Source organism: Papaver somniferum, unplaced genomic scaffold (assembly GCF_003573695.1).
Source record: "Papaver somniferum cultivar HN1 unplaced genomic scaffold, ASM357369v1 unplaced-scaffold_10, whole genome shotgun sequence".
NCBI lineage: Eukaryota > Viridiplantae > Streptophyta > Magnoliopsida > Ranunculales > Papaveraceae > Papaver > Papaver somniferum.
Window position 1 is genome coordinate 18469334 of NW_020618825.1, and position 25761 is coordinate 18495094.

The 25761-nt window shown below is 38.6% G+C and overlaps 2 protein-coding genes across 2 annotated transcripts; one reads left to right on the forward strand and one right to left on the reverse strand.

The window, feature by feature from the left end:
- The first annotated feature begins 13724 nt into the window (after nucleotides 1-13724).
- LOC113326935 lies at nucleotides 13725-15979 on the forward strand. The gene is made up of 4 exons (XM_026574592.1): nucleotides 13725-13964; nucleotides 14817-14891; nucleotides 14975-15190; nucleotides 15388-15979. The coding sequence occupies exons 3-4, from the start codon at nucleotides 15011-15013 to the stop codon at nucleotides 15688-15690; spliced, it is 483 nt and encodes a 160-aa protein (XP_026430377.1). The 5' UTR covers nucleotides 13725-13964; nucleotides 14817-14891; nucleotides 14975-15010; the 3' UTR covers nucleotides 15691-15979.
- A 1885-nt stretch (nucleotides 15980-17864) lies between these two features.
- Nucleotides 17865-23727, reverse strand: LOC113326748 (serine/threonine-protein kinase RIO1-like). Its single transcript, XM_026574404.1, has 22 exons — nucleotides 23324-23727; nucleotides 23095-23214; nucleotides 22911-23003; nucleotides 22747-22826; nucleotides 22448-22561; nucleotides 22102-22175; nucleotides 21800-21876; nucleotides 21604-21687; nucleotides 21430-21522; nucleotides 21241-21348; nucleotides 21096-21149; nucleotides 20703-21014; nucleotides 20491-20589; nucleotides 20333-20406; nucleotides 19988-20071; nucleotides 19626-19699; nucleotides 19439-19515; nucleotides 19210-19293; nucleotides 19031-19123; nucleotides 18828-18935; nucleotides 18650-18724; nucleotides 17865-18542 (listed from the first exon to the last, which is right to left on the reverse strand). Exons 1-22 carry the CDS (start codon nucleotides 23603-23605, stop codon nucleotides 18186-18188), a joined length of 2616 nt encoding a protein of 871 aa, XP_026430189.1. The 5' UTR covers nucleotides 23606-23727; the 3' UTR covers nucleotides 17865-18185.
- Nucleotides 23728-25761: the final 2034 nt, after the last annotated feature.

Below are 25761 nucleotides of genomic sequence, written 5' to 3' on the forward strand. Positions count from 1 at the left end.
GTCTAGATGTGTCCACCCGAACAACGGTTGAGTCAATGTGCAATGGTCTATTCGTAGACAAAACTGCTGATGCGTCTTGGGACTTCTTGATTGAAGTAGCTGAAAAGACGCAACAGTGGGAATCCATTCGTGAACCCAGAAAGACTACACCTGTAGCTAAGGTTCTTAGGATTGAGTCATATTTTGAGGAAATGCAAAGATTGCATCATTAGTTAGGAGAATAGAAGAGTTAGAACTACAGAAAAATACAAAACCTTCCACCACTACTCTCCGAGAACATGTCGAAATGTCTGTATGTGCTGCTTGTCATGATCCCAACCATGAACTCAATAGCTGCCCAGATTTACTTGCAGTCCAGGAAGCTAGGCTTGAACAGGCACATGCTATGTTTCAAAAACAAGAGCATAACCCCTATTCACATACCTACAATCCAAGATGGAGAAACCACCCAAACTTTTCATGGTCCAAAGACCCTGTTCAAGGAGTACCATCTCAACCCACCCAAAGCTATCAAAACAATCAGGGATATCAGAACAATCAAGGGTATCAATACCCTAGGAACCCTCAGCATCAGTCATACCCTCAACCAATTGCTGACAAGAAATTATCCAACATTGAGGAGATTTTCCAGAATCTTGTGCAAAGTCAGAAAAATCTAGAACAAAAGATGGGTCAAATTTGTAATGCAATGAGTGAGAGAGAAAAAGGTAAACTCCCTAGCCAACCCCAACAAAATCCAAAGAGTATATTTCAAACAGGCACAACATCCTGCAATGAAAACTCACCCGATCAAGTCCATGCCATTACCACTCTCCGAAGTGGTAAAACTATTGAGAACAATGTAGGCAAACCTAATGAGTCTGATTCAAAATTAACACTTCCTACACCACCACAAAAAACCTCCAACTTAGGAAATGAGTCTGAAAACATTGATAAATCCGAAAAATCTACCACTGTGAACATCCCTCTCCCACCTCATGTTCCGGTAGCCCCATTTCCTCGGAGGTTAGTTCCACAACAGAAAAGCACCCACTATAATGAGATGTTAGAGATATTCAAAAGAGTTGACATCAACATCCCATTTCTTGAGGCAATTAAGCAAATCCCAGCATATGATAAATTCCTTAAAGAGTTGTGTACACAAAAGCGCAAGCTTAATGTGCATAAACGTGCTTTCTTAACTGAACAGGTGGGTTCCATCATTTTGAACAAAACTCCACCCAAGTTTAGGGACCCAGGTTGTCTAACAATTTCCTGCACCATAGGAGAACACAAGGTCAATAAAACATTATTAGACTTAGGTGCAAGTGTTAACCTACTGCCATATTCTGTTTATGTGCAGTTAGGTCTTGGGGAGTTGAAACCAACATCTATCACTCTACAACTGGCGGACCGATCTGTCAAGATTCCTCGTGGAGTGGTGGAAGATGTTTTGATTAAGGTTGACGAATTCTATTTTCCTGTAGACTTCATTGTCTTAGACACTCAACCTGTACAAAACCCAGACTGTCACATTCCTGTTATTTTGGGACGTCCTTTCTTGGCCACGTCTAATGCGATCATTAATTTCCGTACCGGAGTGTTGAAACTGTCTTTTGGAAACATGACTGTAGAATTAAACGTGTTTAACGTTAGTCAACAACCTGTGGATCTTGATGATGATGATGTGCATGAGATCAATATGATTGAAAGTATAGTACAAGATTCTTTGACTAGTGTTTTATCAATTGACCCCCTACAAGCATATTTGGACAATTTTAATCTGGAGTTGTATGATAACGAATACATTAGTAACGTTCAATCCTTGATAGAAACTGTACCTCAAATGGATGTCACTAAATGGCAGAACAAAGTAACACAACTCCCACTGTCAGATTCCAAGTCTGTTTCATCCCTTGTTGAACCACCTAAGCTTGAATTGAAAACATTGCCTAGTACTTTGAAGTATGCATTCCTAGGTTCTTCTGATACTTTACCTGTCATTATTTCATCATGTTTAGACACGGAACAGGAAATTAATCTTTTAGAAGTACTTAAGGAACACAAAGAGGCCTTAGGATGGACCATCTCAGACCTCAAAGGAATAAGTCTCACTGTTTGCATGCATCACATTAATCTCGAAGAGAATGCCAAACCATCTAGGGAAATGCAAAGGACACTTAATCCTAACATGAGAGATGTAGTAAAAGGAGAAATCCTGAAACTACTTGATGCAGGTATCATATACCCGATAGCAGATAGCAAATGGGTTAGTCCCATTCAAGTTGTGCCTAAGAAGTCAGGCATTACTGTAGTTCGGAACGAAAAGAATGAATTAGTCCCTACTCGTACAACCACAGGGTGGCGAGTATGCATTGACTATAGGAAGTTGAACACAGTAACGAGGAAAGACCACTTCCCTCTTCCCTTCATAGACCAAATGCTAGAGCGTGTGTCTGGACAAAGTCACTACTGTTTTCTAGATGGCTTTTCCGGTTATAACCAAATTCACATTGCACCAGAAGATCAGGAAAAAACTACATTCACGTGTCCATTTGGGACATTTGCTTATAGACGTATGCCCTTTGGGTTGTGTAATGCACCTGCTACTTTTCAGCGTTGCATGATGAGCATTTTTTCTGACATGATAGATAGTTTTCTCGAGATCTTTATGGATGATTTCTCTGTGTTTGGTTCCTCTTTTGACGAATGTTTGAAACATCTTGCCATTGTGTTATCTAGATGTAAGAAACTGAATCTGGTTTTGAATTGGGAAAAATGTCATTTCATGGTGAACTCAGGCATAGTTCTAGGACACATCATCTCGGAAAAAGGAATTGAAGTAGATAAAGCAAAAGTTGACCTCATTCAATATTTACCACAACCTCGCTCTGTGAGTGAGATTAGATCATTTTTAGGTCACGCTGGTTTTTACCGGCGATTCATCAAAGACTTTAGCAAAATCTCAAGACCTCTGTGTAGTCTACTCGCCAAAGATGTTGCCTTCAATTTCGATGATGCTTGTGTGAAAGCATGGGAGGAATCAAAAACTCTTCTCACTACCGCTCCTATAGTCTGACCACCAGATTGGAAGCTACCGTTCGAGCTCATGTGTGATGCCTCTGATTATGATGTTGGTGCTGTTTTAGAACATCGTGTCGATAGACTACCATATGTGATATACTATGCTAGCAAAACCCTTAATGATGCTCAACTCAATTATTCAACTACCGAGAAAGAATTTCTTGTTGTTGTTTTCGCAATAGACAAATTTAGATCTTATCTGATAGGATCTAAGATCATCATATACACTGACCATGCGGCGTTGAAGTACCTTCTTTCCAAGAAGGATGCTAAAGCTCGCCTTATTCGATGGATACTCTTATTACAGGAATTCGATCTCGAAATCCGTGATAAGAAAGGTTGTGAGAATGTGGTTGCTGATTATTTGTCTAGATTAACCATAGAGTCTATTGATGAATTCGAGCTGATTAGAGAGTCATTCCCAGATGAACAACTGATGTCTGTCTCAGACCTTCCTTGGTTTGCTGACATTGTTAACTACCTCGCTACAGGTAGAATGCCCTCACGTTGGTCGAGACAAGACCGCTCTAAGTTCTTGGCTGAAGTTAAACATTTCCTTTGGGATGACCCATATTTGTTTAAGTACTGCCAGGACCAAATCATTAGGAGATGTGTCCCCAACACTGAACAGAAAGATGTGATATCTTTCTGTCATGACCAAGCATGTGGAGGCCATTTCAGTGCCAAGAAAACCGCTGCAAAGATCTTGCAGTGTGGGTTTTATTGGCCATCGTTGTTCAAAGACTGCCATGATTACTGTGTTGCTTATGAACGCTGTCAAAAGCTAGGAAGCATTTCGAGGAGAAACATGATGTCGTTAAATCCTATTCTGATTGTTGAGCTTTTTGATGTCTGGGGGATCGACTTCATGGGTCCATTTCCTATTTCTGACGGCAAGTTGTACATCCTAGTCGCAGTTGATTACGTTTCTAAGCGGGTAGAAGCCATCGCAACCAAAACAAACGACCACAAGGTGGTACTTTCATTCTTGAAAGGAAACATATTTTCACGTTTTGGTACCCCTAGATCTATCATCAGTGACGGTGGTTTACATTTCTGTAATAAGTACTTTGAGTCTTTAGTACACAAGTATGGCATAACTCACAAGGTTGCAACTCCGTACCACCCTCAGACGAGTGGACAAGTAGAGGTGTCCAATATGGAAATTAAGCATATTCTAGAGAAGACGGTTAACCCGTCTAGGAAGGATTGGTCATTCCGATTGGATGATGCTTTATGGGCCTACAGAACAGCATATAATACGCTGATTGGCATGCCCCTTATCGTCTAGTGTATGGAAAAACCGTGCCATCTACCTGTGGAATTAGAACATCGTGCTTACTGGGCAATCAAGAAACTTAACTTTTCTCTTGATAAGGCAGGTCTTCAACGGAAACTCCAACTCAACGAGTTGGAAGAATTGAGAAATGATGCTTATGACAGTGCCAGGCTGTACAAGCAGAAGATGAAAGTATTTCATGATAAGCGCATTCTGCGCAAGTCTTTCACACCCGGTCAGAAGGTTTTGCTATATAACTCGCGGTTGCATCTTTTTCCGGGCAAATTGCGTTCGAGATGGACAGGCCCGTTCCTAGTACGCACAGTATTCCCTCATGGACCTGTGGAACTGGAAGATGTTGCCAATAACAACATTTTCAAAGTCAACGGGCAGAGATTAAAGCCATTCCTTGAACCAATTCCACCTGACATTGAAACAACCAATCTGGAGGACCCAGTCTATGTGGACTAAGCTGGTCCACCCTGTGGACAACCCTTTTTCCTACCCACTAGCTACATTTCTGTCCCTATATACTTGTAGGAAAGTTGTGAGCAATTCTATTTTCACACCAAGTTTTTGGCGCCGCTGCCGGGGACTCGGTAGCGGTGTAGCTGGGATTTCTATATTTACTTCACTAATTTCAACCCAAGTAATGTATATATGTGTTTAGTTCCCTGTTTTCTTACTGTTCCAACTGTCTTTGTAGCTTTGAGCATTTAGAATATATCATAATAGCTGTAAGAATAACTTAGTATCTGTAGCATCTGTAACTTTGCATCTGTAGCTTAACCTAGACCTGTAACTTTGACCTGTAACTTTGCATCTGTAACTTGTCATCATCCCCTGAATCCTGTTGTTAACCTTGCATTTCATGTTGTAGCCTTCACTTAAGCCATTGTCCTGCATCCTAGTATGCATATTTACTCAGTGAGATTGTAACTCTACATCTCACTGAAACTTGCCCTGAACTAGCATAAGCTGTAGCATCATTTTGCTTGCCCTGAGTTGCAGCTCAGATTGAATCTCACAGCCATCTAGGCCATGTTGCAACTACAATTTGGTTATATTGTCATCTAATTTGCATATTATCACTTTGCATCTTGTCCTGTGCATTTGTCCTTAAACTCCATTGCTATGCAGTAGTCACTCTGCATTTGTTGAACAAGTTTGAGTTGCTTTGAAACCTAATCTTCTTCGCTGAGCTGCAGGTACAACTAAAGTCCTGCTCTGTGCCTTGTGGTGCCTCTGGACTTGTGGTGCTGCTGCTGCTGTGGTGTCATTGCTGCTGAACTGTGCCCTTCTTGCTGTGCCTTGAAGCAACTTGGCTTAGCTGGTGCAGCTGAAGCTGTTGTGTTTCTGCTGCCAGATTGTGGGCTGAGCACAAAGCTGCTGGAAAAGAACAAAAGCCCAACTGGGCTGTGCAACTACAATTACTGAGCAGCTGGGCTGTGCTAACTAGTAAGCCTAAACCCAAGAAAAGAAAGTGTGGTTGTGTTTAATTCATTGGGCTTGTAATATTTTTCTGTTTCTGAATTCTGAGCTGTACCCAAACTAAAGTTTTCAAAACTTCTTCAAGCCCAACTGGGCCTAGTTTTCCAGCAAACATTGGGCCTTAACCAATTGGGCCAAAACGAATTTAAATTTTCAAACACAAACTGGGCTTCGTGGGCCGCAACCTCCTTCCCAGCCCAGTAAAACCAACGTAGGCCTCAAACGCTGGACCTGTTTTTCAACTAACCAGTGGGCTTCGAACTCCAAATTCCCAACTGGGCCATACTCCCCTTCCTAAAACCAAAATTCCAAATCCAATTAAAACCAAAACTAACCCATTCAAAACCAAATTTTTGGGCCAAAACTAAACCTTCTTCAAAACCAAATACCCATTTGAAAAACCAAAATTCCCATATAGGCTTTATCTTTAAAGTCTAAAAACCAAAGAAAACAATTTCACCCATTTAAAACCAAAATTTTCAAACCCAATTAAACCAAACTTTGGACTTTTTGTTACCCAATTTGTTTTCGATTGCTCTGTCTGAATAACATGTTAATTGATGTATCTATAGGGACATGATTGTGACCTTTAGAGATCAAACAAACAGACTTGTTAGAATTAACCAAGAAAAACCAATTGAAATTCTAAGTTCTGAGGTAGACAGCCCAGACCAACCAGAAACAATGGGAGACGAAGTAATCCAACCCCGTAGTCTCAAGGACTACATGTACCCAACTAGGGAAAGTCATCCCTCCTGTATTGTCCTACCAGAAGCCACTGGCCATTATGAGTTAAAATCTAGCACAATATAAATGCTTCTTGTCTTTAGAGGGGTTGAAAATGAAAACCCTTATCACCATGTGAGAGAATTCGAGGAGTTTTATGGAACTCTGCGTTTCACTCAAATGTCCAACGAAACCTTAAAGTTAAGGCTATTTCCTTTCTCTTTGAAAGAAAAAGCAAAGGCCTGGCTGTATGCTTTACAACCACAATCAATCATGACATGGGACGACCTCACAAAGGAGTTTTTCAAAAAGTTCTTCCCAAATCACAAGACTGCGACAATTCGTCAAAGTCTGAATAGCTTTGTACAATTAGAGGGTGAAACACTAGCTAGATACCTGGAGAGATTCAATGAATTATTGCTCCAATGTCCCCATCATGGTTTTGAAAAATGGAGACTTGTGCAAATTTTGTATGAGGGTCTAGATGTGTCCACCCGAACAACGGTTGAGTCAATGTGCAATGGTCTATTCGTAGACAAAACTGCTGATGCATCTTGGGACTTCTTGATTGAAGTAGCTGAAAAGACGCAACAGTGGGAATCCATTCGTGAACCCAGAAAGACTACACCTGTAGCTAAGGTTCTTAGGATTGAGTCAGATTTTGAGGGAAATGCAAAGATTGCATCATTAGTTAGGAGAATAGAAGAGTTGGAACTACAGAAAAATACAAAACCTTCCACCACTACTCTCCGAGAACATGTCGAAATGTCTGTATGTGCTGCTTGTCATGATCCCAACCATGAACTCAATAGCTGCCCAGATTTACTTGCAGTCCAGGAAGCTAGGCTTGAACATGCATATGCTATGTTTCAAAAACAAGAGCATAACCCCTATTCACAGACCTACAATCCAAGATGGAGAAACCACCCAAACTTTTCATGGTCCAAAGGCCCTGTTCAAGAAGTACCATCTCAACCCACCCAAAGCTATCAAAACAATCAGGGATATCAGAACAATCAAGGGTATCAATACCCTATGAACCCTCAGCATCAGTCATACCCTCAACCAATTGCTGACAAGAAATTATCCAACATTGAGGAGATTGTCCAGAATCTTGTGCAAAGTCAGAAAAATCTAGAACAAAAGATGGGTCAAATTTGTAATGCAATGAGTGAGAGAGAAAAAGGTAAACTCCCTAGCCAACCCCAACAAAATCCAAAGAGTATATTTCAAACAGGCACAACATCCTGCAATGAAAACTCACCTGATCAAGTCCATGCCATTACCACTCTCCGAAGTGGTAAAACTATTGAGAACAATGTAGGCAAACCTAATGAGTCTGATTCAAAATTAAAACTGCCTACACCACCACAGAAAACCTCCAACTTAGGAAATGAGTCTGAAAACATTTATAAATCCGACAAATCTACCACTGTGAACATCCCTCTCCCACCTCATGTTCCGGTATCCCCATTTCCTCAGAGGTTAGTTCCACAACATAAAAGCACCCACTATAATGAGATGTTAGAGATGTTCAAAAGAGTTGACATCAACATCCCATTTCTTGAGGCAATTAAGCAAATCCCAGCATATGCTAAATTCCTTAAAGAGTTGTGTACACAAAAGCGCAAGCTTAATGTGCATAAAAGTGCTTTCTTAGCTGAACAGGTGAGTTCCATCATTTTGAACAAAACTCCACTCAAGTTTAGGGACCCAGGTTGTCCAACAATTTCATGCACCATAGGAGAACACAAGGTCAATAAAACATTATTAGACTTAGGTGCAAGTGTTAACCTACTGCCATATTCTGTTTATGTGCAGTTAGGTCTTGGGGAGTTGAAACCAACATCTATCACTCTACAACTGGCGGACCGATCTGTCAAGATTCCTCGTGGAGTGGTGGAAGATGTTTTGATTAAGGTTGACAAATTCTATTTTCCTGTAGACTTCATTGTCTTAGACACTCAACCTGTACAAAACCCAGACTGTCACATTCCTGTTATTTTAGGACGTCCTTTCTTGGCCACGTCTAATGCGATCATTAATTGCCGTACCGGAGTGTTGAAACTGTCTTTTGGAAACATGACTGTAGAATTAAACGTGTTTAATGTTAGTCAACAACCTGTGGATCTTGATGATGATGATGTGCATGAGATCAATATGATTGAAAGTATAGTACAAGATTCTTTGACTAGTGTTTTATCAATTGACCCCCTACAAGCATGTTTGGAGAATTTTAATCTGGAGTTGTATGATAACGAATACATTAGTAACGTTCAATCCTTGCTAGAAACTGTACCTCAAATGGATGTCACTAAATAGCAGAACAAAGTAACACAACTCCCACTGTCAGATTCCAAGTCTGTTCCATCCCTTGTTGAACCACCTAAGCTTGAATTGAAAACATTGCCTAGTACTTTGAAGTATGCATTCCTAGGTATGATACTTTACCTGTTATTATTTCATCATGTTTAGACACGGAACAGGAAAGTAAGCTTTTAGAAGTACTTAAGGAACACAAAGAGGCCTTAGGATGGACCATCTCAGACCTCAAAGGAATAAGTCTCACTGTTTGCATGCATCACATTAATCTCGAAGAGAATGCCAAACCATCTAGGGAAATGCAAAGGACACTTAATCCTAACATGAGAGATGTAGTAAAAGGAGAAATCCTGAAACTACTTGATGCAGGTATCATATACCCGATAGCAGATAGCAAATGGGTTAGTCCCATTCAAGTTGTGCCTAAGAAGTCAGGCATTACTGTAGTTCGGAACGAAAAGAATGAATTAGTCCCTACTCGTACAACCACAGGGTGGCGAGTATGCATTGACTATAGGAAGTTGAACACAGTAACGAGGAAAGACCACTTCCCTCTTCCCTTCATAGACCAAATGCTAGAGCGTGTGTCTGGACAAAGTCACTACTGTTTTCTAGATGGCTTTTCCGGTTATAACCAAATTCACATTGCACCAGAAGATCAGGAAAAAACTACATTCACGTGTCCATTTGGGACATTTGCTTATAGACGTATGCCCTTTGGGTTGTGTAATGCACCTGCTACTTTTCAGCGTTGCATGATGAGCATTTTTTCTGACATGATAGATAGTTTTCTCGAGATCTTTATGGATGATTTCTCTGTGTTTGGTTCCTCTTTTGACGAATGTTTGAAACATCTTGCCATTGTGTTATCTAGATGTAAGAAACTGAATCTGGTTTTGAATTGGGAAAAATGTCATTTCATGGTGAACTCAGGCATAGTTCTAGGACACATCATCTCGGAAAAAGGAATTGAAGTAGATAAAGCAAAAGTTGACCTCATTCAATATTTACCACAACCTCGCTCTGTGAGTGAGATTAGATCATTTTTAGGTCACGCTGGTTTTTACCGGCGATTCATCAAAGACTTTAGTAAAATCTCAAGACCTCTGTGTAGTCTACTCGCCAAAGATGTTGCCTTCAATTTCGATGATGCTTGTGTGAAAGCATGGGAGGAATCAAAAACTCTTCTCACTACCGCTCCTATAGTCTGACCACCAGATTGGAAGCTACCGTTCGAGCTCATGTGTGATGCCTCTGATTATGATGTTGGTGCTGTTTTAGAACATCGTGTCGATAGACTACCATATGTGATATACTATGCTAGCAAAACCCTTAATGATGCTCAACTCAATTATTCAACTACCGAGAAAGAATTTCTTGCTGTTGTTTTCGCAATAGACAAATTTAGATCTTATCTGATAGGATCTAAGATCATCATATACACTGACCATGCGGCGTTGAAGTACCTTCTTTCCAAGAAGGATGCTAAAGCTCGCCTTATTCGATGGATACTCTTATTACAGGAATTCGATCTCGAAATCCGTGATAAGAAAGGTTGTGAGAATGTGGTTGCTGATTATTTGTCTAGATTAACCATAGAGTCTATTGATGAATTCGAGCTGATTAGAGAGTCATTCCCAGATGAACAACTGATGTCTGTCTCAGACCTTCCTTGGTTTGCTGACATTGTTAACTACCTCGCTACAGGTAGAATGCCCTCACGTTGGTCGAGACAAGACCGCTCTAAGTTCTTGGATGAAGTTAAACATTTCCTTTGGGATGACCCATATTTGTTTAAGTACTGCCAGGACCAAATCATTAGGAGATGTGTCCCCAACACTGAACAGAAAGATGTGATATCTTTCTGTCATGACCAAGCATGTGGAGGCCATTTCAGTGCCAAGAAAACCGCTGCAAAGATCTTGCAGTGTGGGTTCTATTTGCCATCGTTGTTCAAAGACTGCCATGATTACTGTGTTGCTTGTGAACGTTGTCAAAATCTAGGAAGAATTTCGAGGAGAAACATGATGTCGTTAAATCCTATTCTGATTGTTGAGCTTTTTGATGTCTGGGGGATCGACTTCATGGGTCAATTTCCTATTTCTGACGGCAAGTTGTACATCCTAGTCGCAGTTGATTACGTTTCTAAGCGGGTAGAAGCCATCACAACCAAAACAAACGACCACAAGGTGGTACTTTCATTCTTGAAAGGAAACATATTTTCACGTTTTGGTACCCCTAGAGCTATCATCAGTGACGGTGGTTTACATTTCTGTAATAAGTACTTTGAGTCTTTAGTAAACAAGTATGGCATAACTCACAAGGTTGCAACTCCGTGTCACCCTCAGACGAGTGGACAAGTAGAGGTGTCCAATATGGAAATTAAGCATATTCTAGAGAAGACGGTTAACCCATCTAGGAAGGATTGGTCATTCCGATTGGCATGTCCCCTTATCGTCTAGTGTATGGAAAAACCGTGCCATCTACCTGTGGAATTAGAACATCGTGCTTACTGGGCAATCAAGAAACTTAACTTTTCTCTTGATAAGGCAGGTCTTCAACGGAAACTCCAACTCAACGAGTTGGAAGAATTGAGAAATGATGCTTATGACAGTGCCAGGATGTACAAGCAGAAGATGAATGTGTTTCATGATAAGCGCATTTTTCGCAAGTCTTTCACACCCGGTCAGAAGGTTTTGCTATATAACTCGCGGTTGCATCTTTTTCCGGGCAAATTGCGTTCGAGATGGACAGACCCGTTCCTAGTACGCACAGTATTCCCTCATGGACCTGTGGAACTGGAAGATGTTGCCAATAACAACATTTTCAAAGTCAACGGGCAGAGATTAAAGCCATTCCTTGAACCAATTCCACCTGACATTGAAAAAACCAATCTGGAGGACCCAGTCTATGTGGACTAAGCTGGTCCACCCTTGTACATAAACCAGGTTAAACATTCCATGCTCTTTCTTTTCTTGTGATTTCCGTTCTTTCATGTACAGTTTTTCTTTTCTTTTTGAAACATTGAGGACACTGTTTCTTTTAGGTTTGGGGGTAGATGTAGATACCCTGATAATATGCTATAATAGGAAAACATACCTCTTCATTTTTTTTGAAAAAAAATTAAAAATTAAAAATCAAGCTCAGTTACCTTGAAACGTTGATTCATGTGCATATATGTTAACGTAGGGTTCTTAGTCTAGATGATAAGGCACCCCTGATTCTAGCACAATTCACATGTTGATAAGAAATTTGCACACGCACGATCTACCATTACATGTTTAGCCTCGGGTAGGTGTTTGATCGGTTAAGTAGACTGCCAATCATTTAGAATACTGAATGAGACTTGACTAACTTGTTCTTTGGTTGGCTGGGATAGAAGTTGGAGGATACATTAAGAAAAGCAACCATTGAATTTGACCGGGTGCATCGAAAAGGGCTACCTCTTGCAAAGTGTCATGTAAATTTTAATTTCTGTTAATCAAAATTGTTAGTGTGATGTAAATTGTTGTTCACATTATCTCCAAAAAAAAAAAAAAAAAAAGAAATCAAGTTTTATATTTTGTCATGTTAAAGAAAATATTTCTCTCTTGTCCAAAAATAAAAGAGAGTAGTCTATGTAAATAAGAGTTATCTTTTTGTTGTAAATAGTCTTGTAATAAGCAAGGAAGGTGCAACCATTGATGTATAACGCGAGTAAACTGAAATATCACCAACTCATTGGGTGAACATTCAAAACTATCTCTTTTTTGAATTCAGTTCTTAGCCTAAAAACTATCTCTTAGCGATTGCCATTCATAACTTCTGATCATTCTTAACATGTATAGATACACTTTACACTCTTATCACTTGTCTTTAGTTGTTATCAGTGCTAGGATTGTGCCTTTGACAGCTAGATTGACATATCCATTTTGCTGTGAGCTTAAACTGTCTTGCACATGTCACATTTCATTGAATCTGAGCTTATATTTTGTCCTAGAACTTTGTAGGTAAGTTCTAAGCAAACCTTCACGCGACTTCAACTCGTCCACTAGGGACACTTAGTGGTTTAAAAGGCTTAGTGCATATGCTAAATGCATTCGAGAGACCAGCGACAGTGGTATAGGTAGGATTTCCTTAGTTTTGTTTTACTTGAGGACAAGTAAAATTCAGGTTTGGGGTATTTGATGAGTGCCAAATATTGTATAATTTTGTCCCTTTTTATTGGCATTTAACTCATCTTTTGTGCATTAATTCTATATTTTATCCCATATTCTGTATTTTCATTGTTTTCAAGAATAAATATTTTTATTAATTAATTTTGTATTTTTAGGTTATAAATAAAGTTTGGATGAATTGCGGAGCGAAAAGAGCAGAAAAGTGGTGGAAGCCGAGAGGAATCACACAAGGAAGCCGCGAAGAATGTTGTGTGCAAGACCAAAAGGCTAGAAATGGGCTTAACAAGGAAGAATCGTTCTTAAAGAAGATTTGGGCTTGGCATACTCAAGGTCCAAAACCCTTACCCAAACCCATTTCCAATATCCATACCCGCCTCCTTCTTCAGCCGTCAGATTGGATCATCTCAGCATCCTACGGTCGCTTCATCATAGTGCATCGAAATCTGAAGATTCTGCTTCACATCAAAGCACCTAACTCTAATCTTCGCCGTCAGTTTCGTTGAATTTCTGCATCCAACGGTCTCTCAATATATTCTCCCATCTTGCCGTTAGATCCGATCCAGATGTGACGCTTCCACTCACTGGATATCAAATTCTGATGAACCTGATAAACACCGCAGCAACCCAACCCATATATCCTAATCTCACAACACCAAACAGCCCCTTCTCCTTCACCATCGAGAATCTCCTCCACCACTCCCTGTCGCCATCAATCATCACCAAAGTCCATCTTAGTCACCTTACATCGAATCCCATCATCGCAATCGTCCCTATCTCAACTTTTCTCAATCTAATCCCTTGATTCTAGCACTGTGAGAGATTAGGTTGAGAACAGTGGAGTAGGAAGTGAGTACGGGGTGATTTCAGCGCTTCATCTCACATCACAGACAGCATGGGAAGGAAGAGGAGCAGGAGAAGCACTATGGGTAAGGATTAAACCCATCAATTTCTCAAACCCTAGACCTAATTTCACTGTTTTGGGAATTTGGGGAGAACTGTGCATGAACCCTAATTTTGGGTATAAATAGGGGGTATGGATATTGGGTAAAGGCATACTGGGATTAGCCTGGTACCAACAACATTCTTAGTTTCTATTTATAATTTCAATTTCAATTTCAGTTCAGTTCTATGTTTAAAGTTTAATTGTCAGTTGATTTAGCATGTGTAGATTATTTTTATCTCCTGTTGTGTGTGTTAGCTTAGTGATGAGCTAAACATCTCCAGCTAAGGTGTGATGAAGCTTTGATGTTTTAGCCAATGCAGTGTGAGTTTGAAGCATGTCTTGTAGATTATCATGTTTAGGATATTTGGAAATAACTAGGCTTTAGGCTTGTGTTAGGTTGTTCTTCAAGTAGCCAACCAATACTAAGTATAGAGAACTCTAGTTGTCAATCCACTTAGGCCATCAAAAGGAACCCTGGAACAAATGTAAGCAAGGACTTACATCCCTGTCTAAAACCAAAGGGACAATCACATAACTAGAATTCATATTGCTAGGCTGTGACACAAGGTGGATTCATAACTTAGCCACTGTCAACCTTTATTGTCATTCACTACTGCAATCATCTCAGTAGTTGTGTGTTAACACAACTCAAAATAGTTCTTGTCACTACTTAATCAGTGAAGAAAAACCTTAGTATTTCAAGATACACCCACCTAGTCCCTGTGGACAACCCTTTTTCCTACCCACTAGCTACATTTCTGTCCCTGTATACTTGCAGGCAAGTTGTGAGCAATTCTATTTTCACACCATACATATAATCTGATGTACATTGCAGACACAGGTAAGAGAGCTGCATGAAACCGAGCAGTATATAGAGGAAACCCACTTGGACAGAGATGCAGTTGCCAAGGTGGGTGCACATGAATTTGTATTATTGTTTGCAAAAAAATGTTGTTAGTTACTAGCTAACAAATTTTGTTTACTTCTTCATAGGTGTTTGGAGTTGATGATAAGGGATGTGTTCGAGGAATGGGAGGTGGGATATCAAAGACTGAACTGCTTGCTTCCGCACTTCCTAGGAAGCAGTTACGACAACAAGTGCTGAAGACTAGAGCTGTGGAAGATCGTGTCCATAGTCTCGAGGTAACTGTTGAGACACTAATGGCTGGTTTGAGTTGCAATTCCAAGACCAACAATGCTAATGCTCAGGTAACACTCTTTACTAGTTTTTAGCCTGTAATTCATTACTTTCTATTGTCAGTTTGTCGAGCTCTGATTTTCTTATTGGGTTGAGATTGGTGTTATGTCTGATAAATGAGTTCCACAGTTCCTATTTAGTTTGCATTTTTTTTCTTCTGTACATCAGTAATTCTTATTGCCATATTGGATGTGGCTATGATTTACAGGGTGTGGATGGTGGTGGTTGTCAACTTAGAATCCAGAAAGTAATTGTGAGAAATATGAGAAAAAGCTGTGTTTCCTTGGGATGTATAGATAGGAATAGGCCTCCAACTAATGATGAATATCATTTGGTCTGCATTGAAGAAATTTGTCTGCCTTATGAAAGTCTCTGCGATGGCAATGGTACTTTTCGTGATATTAACATAGGCGACAAGATTTTCTGGCCTCAACACTCGGTTTCTCTACTTCCCACACCGATGATGCTGCGTTTTAATGAAGAAGTTCTGTTTTCTGTGGAGGTGCACTGACTGACTTTTTGGAACTTTTTTTTTGGGAAAGACATGGTTGGGATACATGTAAGTTTTTTGGGTATATTTACTGGGTTTATATATGTAACTATTTTGGGATCTTAATTATCGGATGTAAGTATTTTGGGGTTTAGTCAAACTTGCAAGTTTGTATGGTTTCGAGTTTCATCTTTTTTGTAAAGAAGAAGACACTCAAAACATGTAAAGAAGTGTAACTTTTACGGATTTGTAGCTTCAGCAGGTTTCAGAGCCCTGCTTTTATCTAATTAAAAATATATTAGTATCTCAATTTTAAATCTTGTTTTGATTTTACTTACCGAGGCCTTTTGAATAATTCCTAGTGCATCCATGCAAAATATATTAGTTAATTGTTTTGTCTCTTTAGATCTTTCGACATATTTCTAGTACACCCCTGCGAGGTACGCTGATCATATCAGTCCCAGTATACATACTAAATCGTAAAAGACTCCTAGCATGTCTTTGGAAGATACGTTGTCCAAAAACATTGACTTGAGGTAACCCTTATTGAACACGCAAGCCTCTCTTTTTAACTCAAACATGTTCCAGCTGAAAAGAGACTCAATCTCGTAAGTTAAGCCTCAGCTGGCCTCATGATAAACTGAGCTGAACCAGCTCGTCTGAAGAGTCTAGTACAAGCACAGAACTCCGACACAAGCCTCATCTAGGGCACAAACCTAGTTTTCAGCATCTGAAACACATTCACGGCTAGTAAATTGAGTTAGAATTGTACATGTCTATCATAAAAAAATTGATAAGCTTTCTTGATCACATGCTCAACAAACGGAATCTACGGACAATAGTACGTCCTCCACGTGACTTATGTGACCGTCCATGAAGAGGAATAGCCTAATCTCAGCTCTTCTCACACTCTACACACGATCTCTGAGGCATATTCTGTCTTATCACGACCAAGAGAATATTCTCTATCTTGGCGACTTGGCCAACTCGGAAATAAAAAATATTCACTCTCAACACATGATCACAGGGAATTTCTCACTGCAAAAGAGAACAAAGACGGTAGAATAAAGTTATAAACGACTCAGCCTAGTTTATACCTATTTATTCCTGAAGAAACATGATAAGTGTTGTGTATGGCAAGTAATCCATATCTACAACGACCTGAGATTAGAGACAGCTAAATATAGTCTTCTATTTCTCAAATCTAAACACAACTTTCTCACAAATTCTCAGAGCAATTCGTATTCAAACCTAGAATTATATGATCCCTCTCTTCATCTCTGCTTTTCTCTCGAAGACTGACCTAAGAACGAATATTTTGTATGGTTTAGGAAGACTCTTCGTGCTCAATCTCTCGAAACTCACTTTCAGAAACCTTATAATATTTTGTATGGTTTAGGCAAACTTTAATGTGGCTTTATTGTAAATATTTATTTGTGGTTTCATGGGACATGTTTTAATAAATTAAATAATAAAATTTGATAGTGGCTCTAAATATAATTATATAATTTAAAAACCAACTAAACTTACTTTAAAATGTAAAAAGCTATCTGCTCAAGTTGAGCCTATGATGGGCTTAACTTGATGTGGTTGTCCCGATTTGAGTCAGGCCTCGGCCCAAGTTGGTGCAGTCGTATCAGGTTGAGAAGCTCAGCTCAACCTGAGACGTATCGGTTTACCCATCCACGTCAAGTGTTCGCCAGTCTTATTGTAGGTGTTGAACGGGCAAGTTTGCTAATTTGATATATAATTCCATTGGAGTTGCTGTTAGGGAGAAAAATAAAAATGCTTATGTTTGTCCGAGTACTTCTTTCTGCTCTAGTGTTTGTTTCCGTCTCTCGGTTCATTTTGGTTTTTATTTTTTGTTTCATTAGAAACAGAACTGTATGTATGAAGCCTAATCTCCTCTTACGCATCCAAAAAGTTGGAACAGCACTGGAAATCATGAGCAGGCAACTAAAGAAAACCGTGCGCATAACCTTGGTGGAAATTCATTCGGCATTTTCCCATCAGATTTTCTTTAAATTTTACAATATATCAGGTCCCATTTGTCGGCGCCAAATAGTTTGGCCGATTCAACTTTAAATCACGGTACAATAAAACTTGGTCGTTGATATGTGAAACCTTGAATCTTGACTAGCTAAGAGAAAGTCTCAGAGCTAGCCATCTAATATATCAGGTCTGGAAGGTTCATGTGGAAAAGTGATGGTAAGTATTATTTACAGCCAACAGGCACAAGATACTGTTATTTCCCTAATTTTAGATGCAACATTTTCCTCCACTCGAGAAACTGATCTGTCTAGAGCCAATGTTGTACAGAAATTTAGTGGCAAATACTCCATGAGTAGATTCTTGAATACTTGTCTTTGACATTCCTTCTCTACCACAATAGATATCAACATGCTGTTGCTTTTCTTTTACAAACAAAACAATGTCAATACTTCAAGAAAAGATGTCAAATTCTAAGGCCCTGAATCCAGGAGAAGCACACAGCTCCGTCTATGCTAATCCTAATATTACCTTCTTCGCATCACATCTTGTAAAGTTAAACTCTTGCGAGCCTCTCTCCTCTCTTCTTTGACTTTCTTTTTGTGATCTTTTCGAGCAGCTTTCTTGTCTGCAGGGAGTGTCCCATGTGTACTCTTGCCAGCCTCCTCCTCTTCTTTGACTTTCTTCTTGTTCTCTTTTCGAGCTGCTTTTTTGTCCGTGGGGGGTGCCTCCTGCTGCTCCTCATCTGGCCCAGATATGGCTCCAAACTTGTTGGTCTGTTCAGCAAAGGTACCATTTATGTCTGATTCCTTGGGCTGTTTTGGATATGTCAAACATCTGATGTCCTGGCCACTTGGAATCCCGTTGACATCCTCCACGGCGCCCTTCGATTGATCATGCGTCATTGGAATGCACGACTCAAAACCAATAAGATATGGAAGTTTTCGAATTTTAACTAAGCTTGAAAAGGATCATGACGTGAGATATTTACCTTCCCAGAAATACAATCTGCAGTATTATCAACCACGGGGAACACATTTCCCATAGCCAAAATTTTCTGTTGCATCTGTAACAATTGTAAATGCATTAAGCCAGACAATGCTTTCTAAATGTTTAGAGGGGTTAAACTTAAAGCAATAATAATATGGATGATTGAGCATTAATCAAACCTCTTTTAAATAACATTCCACAGATTCATCAGTAATAGATGAATCTACTATGAATTCGAGTAGTTCACAAACGGTCATACATCCCACGCCATTCATCCTGAAAAAATCCTGCAGGACACAATTGGGTTGATAACGTCAGTTCTTGTTTATATATAAAAAGGAAGGAAACAGTAGGTGTATAATTGAATCCCAAACCAACTTACAGAAACACGAATGCAATCCTCACGTAAGATGTCTGACGCAAGAGGGTGGTCAAGGTCCACAGATTGGGAAACATCAATAATGTGCAAGTTATCCTGCAGATTAGGAAGGAAAACATAAATAATAGCTTGATGATAAAAAAAATATATAATTCAATGCGAAGATAAGTTGTTGGACTCGCCTCGTAATAGAGTATATTATATTCGCTCAAGTTTCCATGCACCAGATTGCACTTTTGGTATAAATTTCGCATCACCATAATAATCTGATCATCATTTCATAAAGAATACAAACTTAATTTCACATCATTTTTGGCGGCAATAAGTTAACAAGGAAAACAGTCAAACACAAACATTAAAACGTTCACTTGTATTCTGAAGAGCAATATTCTTTTAAGAATGTAGACACACCTGTACATAACATTCACGCATCTTGTCTTCAGATAGATTTGCATCCTTGAGACGAGGAGCAGCTGACCCTGATTTTCCTGTAAAAAAAGAAAAATCTTCAAACCAAATTAATAGAAGAAAGTTTACCATGAAGGACTTTAATCAGGTCTTACCCAACTCGAGAGGAATCTAAGAGAAGAAAACATACCTATGAATTCCATAACCAAAACAGGAAGCGTTAAAAGTATTGGAGTTGGACACTTGATCCCTGCTTCCTTTAGCCTAAATTCAGGACATAGAGAGCTTTAACCTCACAAATCCTATACTGCGGTCTTAATAAACTACAGAGACAAAAAAAACATTCTCCTAATAAATATATGCAGTATTAGGCCTCACAGTTGCAATTCCAGTCAAGGAGGCAAAAGAAAACTAACTACGTGTCATTTTTTTAGGTTATAAAAAGTGCATCTGTCCAGCAACCATAAAGTAGCCAATCTGGCGGGAATATATAGGAAGAGTCTATAAAGATTAAAAAAAAAAAAGAGATGTAAGGATTGCTGCTAACTTTACCTCACAAGGTTCCTCATTTCTTTTTCTGCCTTAGTCTTCACCATTTTTCTGCGATTCTGCTTGCAGTCACCCTGCTTAAAACCCCTGAAGTGGCAATGGAAAAAATCAATCATCATGCTTTTTTCATCACTCTTTCACAAATAACAAAAGAGATTGCAGGTGAGCAAAGAAACAGTAATATTCGGTTGCTCTTTGCTAAAAGAATTCTCTTAAATTTGTGCATTTTTCAACTCGAGAATTTTTGCTTTTTCTTCCGTTAACTCAAGCTTATATTAATCTAGTATTTCTAGGTATAAGACTCATGTTTAGCAAAAACAAGCTGAAAAGATGAGTGAAGAGACTTACTTGAATCCTGAAGTTTTATAGACCTTTACTGCAAATTCTTGACCATCACGTTTTGACACAAGATAGACATTGACCTATCGATAAAAGGGGCAACAAATGACTTTACAAGGAGAAGAACTTCACTGAGATATCAGAAAAAAGATGTATACGACGCCTACTTGTTTCCCAGCAGAAATGCAGCCATTAATCTCATCAAATATTTTTTCATTCATCATTTTGAACAACACCATACGAGTTCTTGAATCAATGTCAATGGCCTGTTAATTTAACATAAGTCAAAGAGTTAAATGTAAATAGTAAGAACATTATTTCAAGTAAGAACATTATTTCAATAGCGAATAACATTATATGCCTAAACAAATGTCCTTACCTGTTCAACACAAGCACGGTCTCTCTTGTTCTCTTTTAGAGCTGCTTTTTTATCTGCAGGGAGTGTTTCCTGTGTATCACTAGAATCGCCATTTTCATCTGTTCCACTGCTGGTTGAGATGTCTGTTCGTTCAAAGATATTATTTATGTTCCATTTATTTGGCTGCATTAGTAGCCGCAACTGCTCTTGACCTGGCAAAAGAGATTCCTCGAATTCTGGAATTATAATTGTCAAATCCATGGCATCCTGGTAATCCATGATCATGTCAACATCCTCCTCGGCGTCCTTCTGTTGAGCAAGCGTTCTGAACATCTTATAAGCCAAAAGATAAAATTGTAAGGTTTTCGACTTTTTTGTTAAGCTTGACAAGGATCTTGGCTCAAGATTATTTACCTTCCTATCGTCCACATACGTCAAACTATCCCTAAACAAAATCTTCTGTTGCATCTGTAACCATTGAAAATGCATTAAGCCAGACAATACTTATGACAGGTTGAGGGTGTTAGAGCATAATAATATGGATGATGGAGCATCAAACCTTTTCTAAATAACATCCCACAGATTCATCAGTAATAGATGAATCTACTATGAAATCGAACAGTTCCCACATGGTCATAACTCCCACGCCATTCATCCAGAAAAAATCCTACACCACAAAATTGGGTTGATAACATCACTTCTTGTTTATATGCAGAACCAAAGGAAAATTGAATCCTAACCAACTTACAGAAACACGAATGCAATCCTGACGTAAGATGTCTGACGCAAGAGGATGGTCAAGGTCCACAGATTGGGAAACATTAATAATGTGCAAGTTACCCTGCAAATTTGGAAGGAAAACATATCGATGATTAAAAAATAATAAATAGATAACAGTGAAAAGATAGGCCGTTGGACCAACCTCGTGGTAGAGTATATTATACTCGCTCAAGTCTCCATGCACCAGTTTGCACTTTTGGTATAAATTCCGCATCACCAAAATAACCTGATCATTTCATCAAAGAGTACATATTCTTAAGATATCATAACAATGAAAACAAATCAAACACAAACAGGTATTCTGAGGAGTCCATAACTTTTTAAGGATGTTGACACACCTGTACATAGCAATCACGCATCTTGTCTTGAGACAGATTTGCATCCTTGAGACGAGGAGCAGCCCACCCTGATTTTCCTGTAAAAAATAAAAAAAAATATCTTCAAACCAAATGTCCAGAAACACCAAACAGTTGGAAGGGACGAAGATTCACATGCATTTGGTGGTATTTACATACTAATAAGCTGAACAATTGAAGCCATAACTGAAGGTCTCGATGCACTTCGACCAATCAAAGTGGACAGAAGAAACTTTTCCCCGTAAGGACTTTAATCAAGAGGAACCTAAGAGAAGAAAACATACCTATGAATTCCATAACCAACACATGAAGCTTCAAATGTATTGGAGTTGGACACCTGATCCCTGCTGCCTTTAGCCTGGATTCAGAACATAGAGAGCTTTAACAAGTAACACCATAAATCCTACACTATAGAGACAATATTTTCTTTTTCATATTAAATATATGCAGTACTAGGCCTCACAGTTACAATTTCTGTCAAGGAGGCAAAGGAAAACTAGCTAGACATCATTTGAAGGTTATGAACCAACAACCATAAAGCAGCCAATCTGACGGAGATATATAGTGAGTGTCTATAAACATTAAAAATCATACTAAAAGAAACAAAAAGATATGTGAGGGTTGCTTTACCTCATAAGGTTACTCATTTCTTTTTCAGCCCTAGTCTTAGCCACTTTCCAGGGATTGTGCTTGCGGTAACGATGCCTAAAACGATAATCCACTTGTGTATAACGATCCCTGTCCCTGAAGTAAAAAATCCCATCATGATCAACATACTTTTTTCATCACTCTTTCATGAATTAACAAAAATATTGCAGCTCGAGATTTATTGCTTGTTCTTTCGGGTAAATCAAGCTTCTATATCTGGTATTACTAGGCATAGAATAGGACTCCTGATTAACGAAAACAAGATGAGTGGACAGACTTACTTGGATCCTATAACTGAAGTTTTATAGATCTTTACTGCAAATTCTTGACCATCATGTTTTGTCGCATGATAAACATTGGCCTGTTGACAAATAATTTTATGAATATCAGAATAACTACATTGAGAATATCAGAAAAAAGATGTATATCAGTGTAGGACGCCTACTTGTTTCCCAGTAGCAATGCAGCCATTAATGTCATCAATGACAGCACAATTCAGCATTCTCAACAACACTATACGGGTTCTTGCATCAATAGCCTGTCAATTTGAACATAAGCTAAACGAGTTAAGCATACATAGTAAAATTGAATGGTAAATTCCAAAAAACAGCTAAAAATTGAAGCCTAACCTGTTCAAGAGTAGCACAGTATCTTTTGTCAGTGGTTTTAATTGCGCCATTGGCGGCTACTCGGAGACTTTGACGCATAGCAGTTGTAACAGTATTCATATTTTCCTTGCCTTCCCTCTCCTAGAGACTCACAAATTATGCAACATTATTCACCAAAAGTAAAATTGCAAGGAAATAAACTAAAGTAGATTATGAACAAATAAACTCAACACAAAAATAATATTGGTACCTGTAATGGGGAAGGTCGATGTTGATGGTTAGGGTTTCGATTAGAGGTAGGCTGAAGATGACCTCCAGGTAGTCTAGAACACAGATGAACAACAGCTCCATCATCTTTAAAATAATAATGTAACCAACTTAAAGCTGCTTCTCCAATTACATCATTATCTGACAACGAAAATTCTTCTTCCGAATCGATTTTAGGGTTTCTTCTACCTTTCGATTTAGGGATTCTTCGTTGTTGATGATAAGAATCATGGTTTTGAGAACGCAAAGTAGTAGTATTGTTCATGGTAATTAAGATTGCTAGGTGAAAATACGAATTTTGTGATCTGATGAGAACGAGTAAGAAGAAAAGAAAGAGGTGAAAATCCTAGTCTTATTCCCAGTTCGTCTTGGAACCCGTTTTATGGATGAAATCTCCTCTTACACAGACGATGACACGTCCTCATCAACAAATCAATTACAATTATTTTATTTTTGAAGAAAAAACCAAATACATTCATTAATTGCGTAGGGCTGTCGTTGGGCTAATATCCGACATAAAGGTTATCAGATACTCGTCTGTTAATGTAATGACACCGGTTAAGGAAGTTTCTGTTAGCCTTATATCCGATAACGTGTGTATTGTACGTGCAAATTACTATACTTAGCCTACATCCTTTGCAGAAAAATCATTCTCTTCTCATTCAGTCGTCACAAAAGAGAGAAAAAGATAGAAAAAAAATTCACCTTCCCTCTTGAAAACTCATTCTCTTCTCAATTCGGTGAAAATCATCTTTTTCTCTATTTCAATCATGTGTGATTAAACTAAGGTTTCTTCTTCTATTTGTTTTGAGTTCAATTTCGATCTTAAAAACTTAATTTTTCAATTTAGGGTTTCTGAAATTATGGCATCTCAGTTACAGATTTGTGAAATTAATCATATCCCAAAGCGAAAGGGCATCAAACCATGTTGGTTCCTCGATCAATCACTCACTTTCAATGGCATCACAATTACCAGAACGCACAGCGGTTCAGGAATTAATTTAACACTTGTTGTTGTTACACCTACGATTCGTCACAGAGAGGAAGTAGAAGTAGAAGTAGAGGAAGATCCATTTGTAGCTGAAGAAAATAAAAAACTACATTCAACAAGGTATGATATATGGATTGATTTTGAGAGAAAAGTTGGAAAGAAGAAATTACCAAATGGGAAGGAGATTGGGATACTTATAGCTGAATGCAAGCATCGAAAGAGGATAATTGAAGCACCAAGTAACTAAGGAACTATACACTTGAAGTCTCATTTAGCTACCTGCAGAAAAAAGCCAGAGAATAAGCCTGGACAAAGAAAGATTACTTCAATGAAAACAGGTAATGCTCACACTAAGTTAGCTAATTGGAAGTATGATACAAATGCAACTAGGATACTTGTTGCCAATATGATTGCTAAGCATGGTTATCCAATCACTATAGTTGAGCATTCATATTTTAGAGAGTTTGTTAAGTCTCTGAATCCTGCTGCTAAGCTTTACACTAGGAATATAGTTAGGGATGATATCATGAAACTAACAGCTGAGTTCAAACTGCAATTACAAGAACAATTTGACATAATAACATCTAAATGTAGTTTAACAACAAATATGTGGACATGTAAGCATACAAAAAATGGTTATTGTTGTATGACAATGCATTACATAGATGATAACTGGAAAATTATTAACAAAACTCTAGCATACATTTTAGTGACATCATCACATACTGAAGAAGTTCTAGTATCTGTAGCGAAATCAGTAGATCTAGATTGGAATATAGATAATAAACTTTTGATGTAGCTGCTAACAATGCTAGATCCAATGATGTTATGATGGCAAATCTGAAGTCATGGCTTGATAGCAAAGATTGTCTAATTCTTAATGGGGATTCGTTCCAAATGAGGTGTACAATCATGTATTACATTTGATTGTCTTATGTGGAATGAAAGTAGATACTTCATTTATAGATGCAATTAGAGAGCGTGTGAAATATGTCAAGTCAAGTCAGGCTAGAAAGAGAGATTTGAATGTGATATTGCCCAAGTTAAGCTTCCTGATGCAAGGTTTGTTGGTTTAGATGTAGATACCAGATGGAACTCCACCTTTAAGATGCTTATGGTTGCAATTGCTTTGAGACAAGATTTTATTAGGCTAGCTGATTTGGATAATGACTTCAAAATTTTATATGATCTGTACGTGAGACGATTATTTAATGTTAACTCGGGATGTTTCGTATCGATCAAATAATCATTTTCCTCTTCAACACATGTCAGCTCATCCACAACAAAAATCCTAAAATCAAGTATCATTTCCAATGTATTTGATAAAAATAAATTGTAAACAAGAATCTGCTGTTAAAGAAAGAAAAATTAATAATTCGTGGAGGGGGATCTTTTTGCTGCGTACGAAGAACAAAATCATACTAAAAATT

Bases quoted from the DNA above. Each gene is read 5' to 3' on its own strand.
- LOC113326935 (XM_026574592.1), top strand. From the start codon at position 15,011: ATGGGAGGTGGGATATCAAAGACTGAACTGCTTGCTTCCGCACTTCCT. The intron at 15,191-15,387 runs GTAACACTCTTT...TATGATTTACAG, and splicing joins CCAACAATGCTAATGCTCAG to GGTGTGGATGGTGGTGGTTG.
- LOC113326748 (XM_026574404.1), bottom strand. From the start codon at position 23,605: ATGAACAATACTACTACTTTGCGTTCTCAAAACCATGATTCTTATCAT. The intron at 21,349-21,429 runs GTAAGTTGGTTA...TTTGTGGTGTAG, and splicing joins AGGATTGCATTCGTGTTTCT to GATTTTTTCTGGATGAATGG. The intron at 19,516-19,625 runs GTATGTTTTCTT...CTTTTTTTACAG, and splicing joins TTTGGTTATGGAATTCATAG to GAAAATCAGGGTCAGCTGCT.